Raw genomic sequence first — 9650 nt, 5'->3', positions numbered from 1 at the left:
AGGGGAGAGAAACTCAGAGCATCATGGGGCCCCCAGCAGCCTAGGCCTATAGCAGCATAACTAAGGGAAGGCTCAGCCCTAACTATAAGCTTTATCAAAAAGGAACGTCTTAAGTCTAATCTTAAAGGTAGAGAGGGTGTCCGCCTCCCGAACTGAGACTGGGAGTTGGTTCTATAGGAGAGGAGCTTGATAGCTAAAGGCTCTGCCTCCCATTCTGCTTCTGTGGACTCTAGGAACCACAAGTAAACCTGCAGTGTGAGAGCGAAGTGCTCTGTTAGGATGATAAGGCTCTATGAGGTCTTTAAGATATGATGGAGCCTTGTCATTAAGTGCTTTGTATGTTAGGAGAAGGATTTTAAATTCTATTCTGGATTTTACAGGGAGCCAGTGGAGAGAAGCTAATATGGGAGAGATATGATCTCTCTTGCTAGTTCCTGTCAGTACTCTGGCTGCAGCATTTTGGATTAGCTGGAGGCTTTTTAGGGAATTATTGGGACATCCTGATAGTAAAGAGTTACAGTAGTCCAGCCTGGAAGTAACAAATGCATGGACCAGTTTTTCAGCATCACTTTGAGACAGGATGCTCCTGATTTTTGCAATATTATGCAGGTGAAAGAAGGCAGATCTAGAGACTTGGTTTATGTGTGATTTAAAGGACATATTCTGATCAAAGATGACTCCAAGGTTCCTCACAGTAGTACTGGAGGCAAGAGCTATGCCATCTAAAGTAACTATATCATTAGATAGAAGATTTCTAACATTTTTAGGCCCAAGCACAATGAGTTCAGTTTTGTCAGAGTTTAGAAGTAAGAAGTTACAGGTCATCCAGGCCTTTATGTCTTTAAGACATGCTTGAAGTTTGACCAGCTGATCTGATTCATATTTGGCTTCATAGATAAATATAACTGAGTATCATCTGCATAGCAATGGAAATTTATGTTGTGCTTCCTGATAATATTGCCTAAAGGGATCATGTATAAAGTGAAGAGAATTGGGCCTAACACAGAGCCCTGTGGAACGCTGTGACTAACGTCAGTTTGTGTGGAACATTTGTCATTGACATGAACAAATTGAAATCTTTCTGATAAATAAGATTTGAACCAACTTAGTGCAGTTCCTTTAATCCCAATAACCTGTTCAAGTCTCTGCAGTAAGATGCTGTGATCAATGGTGTCAAAAGCAGCACTGAGATCTAAGAGGACAAGTATGGAGACAAGTCCTTTATCTGAGGCTAGGAGGACATCATTGGTGACTTTCACGAATGCAGTTTCTGTACTATGATGGACTCTAAAACCTGACTGGAAATCCTCAAACAAATCATTCTTGTGCAAGTGGTCACATAACTGCTTAGCAACAGCTTTTTCCAGAATTTTAGAAATAAACGTGAGATTGGATATTGGTCTATAATTAGCTAGGACACCTGGTTCAAGAGCAGGCTTATTGAGTAGAGGTTTAATTACTGCAAGTTTAAAAGCCTGTGGAACATAACCTGTTAATAGAGAGAGGTTAATCAGATCTAGTATGGATGTGTTGATTAGGGGAAAGACGTCTTTGAGCAACCCGGTCGGGATGGAGTCCAGGAGATGATTTGGATGATTTAGATGAAGCAGTTGTTGAGGTCAACTCAGAGAGATCTACTGTATGAGAGAGACGCAGTCCTAGTATAAATGAGGTCTTCCAGATGTTTCTAAAGCCATTGTAGTAGATGGCACATCTGCAAGGGCTGTGGCAATGGTCCGACCAATTATTTCTATATTTGTTGTGATTTTATTTGTAAAGAAGCTCATGAAGTCATTGCTGCTGAGATCTAAGGGAATGTTAAGCTCAACAGCACTGTGGCTCTTTGTCAGCCTGGCTACAGTGCTGAAAAGAAACCTGGGGTTGTTCTTATTTTCCTCAATCAGTGATGAATAAAATGCGGTTCTGGCACTACGAAGGGCTTTCTTATATGTTATTAAACTATCTTTCCAGGCTATGAAAAGCTCTTCTGACTTAGTGGAGCGCCACCTCCTTTCCAGTTTTCGTGATGCCGGCTTTAGGGAGTGGAGCTGCGAACTGTACCCCTGGGCTAGACTCTGTTTCACTGCCTTCCTTTTCAGAAGGGCAACGATATCAAGTCTATTATGCAGGGAGGCTGCAGTACTATCAACAAGATTATCGACTTGTTGTCAGGGTTCTGACCTACTGCTTCCTGTTTTAGGCTCTTATTTTGTCGCCATTTCCTGTTCTAGGTTTATCTGTTATGGTTTCTTTATAGTAATCAGTGCTAATTGCCTGCACCTGTTTTCACCATAATATAAGCAGTCTTCTCCCACCAGTCACCTGCCAGATTGTTCTTGTTTTCGTGCAGACTTTCCAGCGTTATCCTTGCTTTAGTGATTCATGTTATTGACCCCGGATTGTTTCCTGACTACCAGATTATCGATTTGTGTTGGAGTAAAGTTAAGGTGGCCTCCTTCCACTGTGTTGGCAAATGGCACTGAAGTAGATAAAGATGGAATTATTTCCTTAAACTTGGTAACAGCATTGCCAGATAGACATCTGCTGTAGTGGAATTGTTTCCCACATAGAGTATAATCCATTAATGGAAATTCAAAAGTTATTAGAAAATGGTCAGACAGAAGAGGGTTATGGGGAAAAACTATTAAGTGTTCAGTTTTGATGCCATATGTCAGAACAAGATCAAGAGTGTGATTAAAACAGTGAGTGGGTTTATTTACAGTTTGAGAGAAGCCAACTGAGTCTAATAATGAACAGAATGCATTGTTGAGGCTGTCATTGTCGGCATCTACATGAATATTAAAGTCGCCTACTATGATTATTTTATCTGTACTAAGCACTAAATCAGCAAGAAAGTATGCGAATTCACTTAAAAACTCTGAATAAGGAGCAGGTGGACGGTATACAATAACAAACAGAACAGGCTTTTGAGTTTTCCAGTTTGGGTGTGAGAGACTCAGGGTGAGACTTTCAAATGAGTTATAACTATGTTTAGGTCTAGGGTTGATTAATAGGCTTGAGTCAAAGATCGCTGCCACGCCACCACCTCGGCCTGTGTTTCGAGGGATGTGACAGTTACTGTGACTAGGTGGAGTGGATTCATTTAGGCTGACATATTCTTCCTGCTGTAACCATGTTTCAGTAAGACACAATAAGTCAATGTGATGTTCACTTATCAAATCGTTCACTAACAGAGATTTAGATGAGAGAGATCTGATATTTAATAGTCCACATTTGATTGTCCTATTACTTTCTACTATAAGAGGAGTTGTCTTCATTTTAATTAGGGTCTTATGAATGAACTCCTCTCAAGTTGATTTTTGATTTATATAATTTAGATTGTCGGGGGGAGACACAGTCTCTATGGGGTACTGGGACCGTTGGGTGGGTAGCAGCTGCAGAGACAGCACAGAGGTGTTTAAGTCTGTGACCCTCAATCCTGGACTCAACTTTTTATGCTACTTTGTAATTCAAGCTTTGGTAATAAGTAAGATAGAAATAAGTCTAACTTGTAATAAAAGAAGTAGACAGCTGAAATGGCTGCAATATTCTCACAGTAAGGAGAATAGTGTTGCACAGTCTCAGTTTAACAGTATTAACAGAGCTGCTGAAAACAACCACTTGCTTGAGGCCAAGAAAACAAGGACACTCTTTTCAAATCACTGGAATCAACAATGACACAAATGCATGCTTTTCACACTCTGCTGACTCTATGCTCCACTGCTGTTCTTTGCACTGCACTTAAACTTTAAGTCTCAACACTACTTTATGCACTTTCAGTATCTCCAATAGCCAGAAACAACCATGTTTTTACTTGACCCCAATTTCTTTTACAAATCTAAGGTGATAAAACGGTGGGGTAAGAACTGAAAAACATGGAAATGGAAGTGAAAATGTGGGATGATTTCCTGTGTTAAAGTTATTTCTGTGGTTTTGTGACAGCAGTGTGTATGACATTGGGATGTAACAGGGTATACTTTTTTGAAAAAACAACAAAAGGATGGCATCTTTCAGCTTCCCATTTTGCATGAAATGCTTTCATGATTGAAAAAGTACAACAAAAACTAAGTCAGCTGGATAGCAATGACTTCAGTCTGCTCATGCAGTGATGAATGATTTCACTTTGGAAAATATGCAAACAAAGAAGCAATTAAATCATGATTTTCTTTGCATTCCCATCCACTGAGCAGTTCAAATGAAGGCTGTATTTGTTTATGAACAAACCAATGTAGTATGATACTGTAGCAGTAGAAGAAACAAAGATGTCATACCTTTCTGGGATTAAGAAAGAAGGTGGTGATACAAAAGGTACTGGCTTTGTACCAGCTCAGTGACCAAAGTCCCTATAAAAGTCCCTATAATCCCACTAAAGATCCCCCTAAAATCCCCCTTGTGAATATTATGACTTTAATACAATGGATAGTAGTGCATGTGCCTCCTGGTTTCCACTTGAGTTGGCATGGCAACTGTACTGTGTGCACAGCCAGCAAGACAATACAATACATTAATATGATTTAAATATATATGCATATATCCTCATGGAGAAGTTTCTTGCATAAACATAAAGAATTATTTTACACACTATTACAGCTGTTGCTCCAGCTGTTAATGTGAGAGAAGGAGCACAGAGAGAGCTCCTCAGGCAGTATAAAACTTAACACTTGCTTTTAACTTCACTGAGCACAGAGGGTTCATCCTCGTGATGAACAGTAATGAACAAGCCCATGTGTAGATGCATCACTAAACATGGAAAACATCTACATCATATGTTGTATATTATACTTGTATTTTAAGTACTTAAAGCTAGTAAAATCTGGCAAAATGGGCTTTGACTATAGTCATAGTATGAAGATAAACAAGAAAGGCCTCTCCCTTCTCTCCTCTGAGTCAAACATGGGGCTTCCTGTTTATAATAATAATGCTTATGCAGTGAGAAATCCATTCTTGCTGCTTCTAATGGCACTTTTTATCCAGTGTGTATCTTTGCCTGCAGGATTTCCCTTCAGAATGATCTAAAGAACATTTGTATGGAAATGAAATGTTGTCAATAAAAAGCTGAATAAATGGGTTTCAGGGTGGCCTAATGGTTTGATATCTCCATGGCTAGTTTAATCCTCAGAAAAACGAATGCTCTGATGTTGCTCCACTGCCATGCCATGAAATTAATGCCTGTCCAAGTGTAAAGTATCATTTTCATTTTATTGTAATTGTACAATGACAGTCTCAGACAGCTTGCATTTATACTGCAGAACACGTTTTCTCAGAAGCTAATGTCTGTTAGCTTTAAGCATTGTAAAATGTTCTATTACATAAATAGATCTTTTCAAAAGATGATTTTGACGTGAATAGATCTAATCAAAAGAAGAGAGACTGCTTTAATCTGAAATAACCTCTATGACCAAAGACTGTTGTATACAGTATACAGTACATAGAGAGACTGAGTGTCAGTTTTGAATCACAATTGTCCCAGTGGTGAACACTTTGAATTTGCAAGCCTATTCCACGTCAGGGTGGAGCAATGTTGTAACTGTGATGCATCAGCAAACCTTGTTGAACTTGACATGGCTGCATCTGCACTGATTTAGGAAAAGCAATGTTTCATGACAGTAAAATGCTACCCAGAATGATCAGTTTAACAAAAAACACAAATGTATTCCTATCATTCTCTCTTCTTTCACTTCTTCTAAATAACAAAAATTCACGTCCACATTTTGCATTCTCATGTTTATACTTTATATTATTTTGTACCATTCTTCTCCATTTTGACTTTGTCTTTCACATCATTGTTACTTTGTGTATTGTGTAGTGAGACATTGGCATAAACCCTTAAGGACTTCTGTTTCACTTGCATTTGTGTACTTCCTGCCATATTTCATCATTTTTGTCTTTTATCATCTGTATAAATAAGATGGCATTAAAAACTAAATCTTAACTGGAGTCTCTGAATCTTCGAGTATCATGTCATAAAACATGTCACATTCATCATATGACATTCATTTAGAGGTGATTTATAATTTCTGGTTTTAGCACAGGGTGCAAGGCAAAAGTCAGGTTCTTGACATCACTGAATGAGAGCCAGTTTTATTTTCTGCAAAGACAACATGATTCAGAAATCATCAAAGCTCATTTGCATATTAATTTGAAGACAGATGCTTCATAATCTTTGTGCTGAATGAACAGAGCCCAGAGTTGATCTGTACTCCTGCCAGTTCAACTGGAATAGTATTTACCATACTGTATCCTTACAAATAGAACACCAATTTCTTTATTTGGAGAAATTAGTTTTTAGTCAGTTTTGTTTTCACGTTGAAGTTCAGAACAGTTTTAATGCGTCAGACTCCATGGGTTTTCCCCTCTAACTAAAATATACTAAGGTGATGGATTTCAATAAATAAAATATTATTTGTCCTTCTGTATGTCTGTAACCTAAACTAAACTGCCTCTCCTGTGCATGTGCATATTGAAACCAATAATGCTGCTATAAAAACTGTAATCAATCTAGTGTTCATTTTAGGACAGTCTATTTTTTCTGCAAATGAGGAACTACTGCATACTCAGATCACAAATACAACTCATTTTGGAGGATCATTTTCATTGCAAGCAGATACACCATCTATTTATTATGAGTTCAGACCAGCTACAGTATTTACATAAACATGGTTAAAATACATAGTAGTGTTTGATGCTTCCTTCTTTATTGATTCTGTGTAGTTTGTGTCTTTATGTTCCTACGTTGTTTTATTTCTCTATTGATATTATTTATTCTGGTTTATATGTTGCCCTTGTAAAGTACTTTGGTCAACCAGACGTTGCTTTTAAAGTGCTATATAAATAAATGTTTGGTTGTTTGGTTGGTAGGTAGGTAGGTAAACAGTACCAGTGGTAGAAGAAATATCCAGATCAGTTGAGCAAAAGTAGCAATACTGCCAAATAAAAATACTCTATTACAAGTAAAGGTTCTGCACTGATATCATTTGTGTAAAATGCTGAAAAAATACATTTAAAGCATCAAAAGGAAAAATACTTATAAAAATGTTCACTGTGAATGTTATGCCATTATACATTATACTACTGGATTATTGTTATGGATATATTCACATATTGGTTGCATTTTACAGCTTTTTTTTCTTGGTCAAAGCCAATTTCAACTAGTTTACTGTATATACTGTTTAGTAGTAATCAATAAAAGCACATCATATTGAAGAAGATGATCATATGTTTTATTTGTAAAATGCAAATCTGCAAAGATAAAAATTTTAAAGTAGTTTAAAATGGAAACACCCAGGTAAAGTACAACAGCATGAATTCTGCTTTGCAACATTGATACAGGGAAATGAAAAACTCTGAACACACTTTTTTTGCTCACTCAAATTTTTCCTGTCTCACTCCCTCTCCTCTTCCCATTTCTCATTTCTTTGGTTTTCTCCAGAACTTATAACATTAGTGTCTGACTGTACCACATGATGAAGTGGAAAATGGTGGTGGACTCCCTGTGTGGACGGAGAAGGCGGCTGCCCTGTTTCCTTTGGTTCCTCTTGCTGTTCGCTGCTGGAGGTATAGTTCTCCTCATCAGCCAGCAGGATCTGATGGAGATGGTCCAGCATCAAGGTCCAGGTTAGTCTCTACTTGCTCTAAAACAGCATACAGTCAAATTCAACCAGTATGGGTTTTGGAAGGATGCTAGTTGCACTGTGGCTTTCCCAAATGGCACAGACATTTTGTTCAAGTATTAATGACTGAACTTAGACAGGCCTGAGTTCAGCCATTAATACTCTGTCCCTCAATATATTTTCTTAAGGGTGGAAAAGTCATTGACACAAATTAAATGTTGACTGATTGAACATATTTCTGCAAGAAATGCCATTAAAATACATGACAAATATTTGACAATTATACAAATCTGTGTTTTCATGTAACTGCTTTTGTGCCAAATACAAAACTTTGTGTAACATTGTTACATTTTAGATATTAGTATTATGTATTTGATTGCAGCAGGTTTTTACAAGAGCAAACACTGGCACACCAACAGCTAGGAATGGGTTTCATTAGCCAGTTCCATTTTAGATCCAGGTCCCTGGTTTCAGCATATCCTCAAAGTTATGCCATATTCTATGACCTGTCAGTCTGTGAGCCTGTAGTAGGACAACAAGTTTGTCTTCTAGAGAAGTGCAATAATGTGCATGCACCAGCAATTCCTTTAAGTGATATTCACTCATAGTTAATTACTGTACTTGCTGTAAGTGCCATGCTTTAAAGGATAACATTGATGATTTTCTGTGTTTTTGTTATTTTCAACAAATCCCCTACAGTGACAAGAACCAATAATTAATTTTATGTTCTCACCATAATGTAAATCTAGAACCTGGCTCAGTTCATTCATCTGTGCTCTAGAGGTCCATTGCTGGTCAAAGCTATTAAAAACACACAAGTGCGCACTAACCATAACAACACCAGAAGCTAGCCAAGTAGAGGAAGCAGAGGCTGTGGCTCAGGCGGCTCTGTTCCTGACCGGATGATTGGCGGTTCAGTTCCCGGCTTGTCCAGTCAACATGCTGAAGTGTCCTTGAGCGAGACACTGAACCCCCAGTTGCTCCTGATGATGTCACCAGTGTGTGAGTGCTTGTGAATGGCTGAATAATGTGAAAGTGCTTTGAATGTGCTGTAAAAAGTGCAGAAAGGTGCTATACAAGTATAAGACCATTTACCATCATATGTATACACTGCTGACTCTTCCTTGCTTAGGAAAAGTGATGGCTGTGGCTCAGGAGGTAGAGCCGGTTGTTACCTAGGCTAGATTCTTAAATATCACCTTCTATCTTCTGTTACACAAAACTGTTTTTTGTTTGTTTGTTTTATTTTATGTTACACCTGTGAAACTTGCAATTTTTATTAAATAGCAACACAAAATAGCATGTTTACAGGACAGAGGACATAACATAGATGACAAGACAACATAGACAAAAGAGCCATAGGGGGTTTTACATTTGGTTTGTGTAGTTGAGGGTGTGTAGTGAGGATGTTTTCAACTCTATGCAGACTGGTATTCAGTATATATTGAAAAAGAGAGTTAAATAAAGTAGATGAATAAACTGTGGCAAGAGGAGGGGAAATTAAGATAAAATAAACCGGGGTAGTTTGGGGTGAGGGTTTAAATCAGCAAGGAAATAACAAAGACTGGGAATGTGCAGGAGTGTACAAGTGATGTTTCTGAGCCACCAGCGCCGGAATGAGACAAGGCTGATGCTGGGGGCTCTGTGTTGTTATTTCACTGAGTGAAAGAGAAAGGTACATTTTTAACAAATAGATGTCTTCTTTCCTCAACAAACAAACTGTCTAAAAAGATTTAATAAGGGATTTCAAAAGGATTTGAATTTAATAAGATTCTATCCAAACCCATTCCTACCCTCAGCTCTGGCTGCTCAGCAGAAGGTCTGTTTCATTGTAGATGGATGGATAGATAGATTTTATTGTCCACAAAGGGGAAATTTGTTTCCATAGAGCACTGTGTAGCAAAGAATAGAGGGTAAAGAAAATATTGCCACTGTAGCTGTATCCATGGTACCATAAATTCCACCACAAATAGCAATAACCATATTCATAGCCACCGCTTCAAGCAACACAGCCAAGCAGAGTGTGTGTATACATACATA

At 38.1% G+C, this 9650-nt stretch overlaps 1 protein-coding gene across 1 annotated transcript in view; it reads left to right on the top strand.

Annotated features, from left to right (window-relative positions):
• Positions 1–9650, top strand: part of chst8 (carbohydrate (N-acetylgalactosamine 4-0) sulfotransferase 8) — a 210616-nt gene that overhangs the window by 57905 nt on the left and 143061 nt on the right. The window contains exon 2 of the mRNA XM_020592392.1: positions 7430–7614. Within this exon, the coding sequence (XP_020448048.1) occupies positions 7461–7614 (154 nt within the window). The 5' untranslated portion in view covers positions 7430–7460. The remainder of the gene's footprint in view (positions 1–7429; positions 7615–9650) is intronic.

The sequence above is a fragment of the Monopterus albus genome, unplaced genomic scaffold (assembly GCF_001952655.1).
Source record: "Monopterus albus unplaced genomic scaffold, M_albus_1.0 scaffold17.1, whole genome shotgun sequence".
Classification (NCBI taxonomy): Eukaryota; Metazoa; Chordata; class Actinopteri; order Synbranchiformes; family Synbranchidae; genus Monopterus; species Monopterus albus.
The sequence above is the reverse complement of the archived record's forward strand: the minus strand, read 5'-3'. Positions and strand labels throughout refer to the sequence as shown.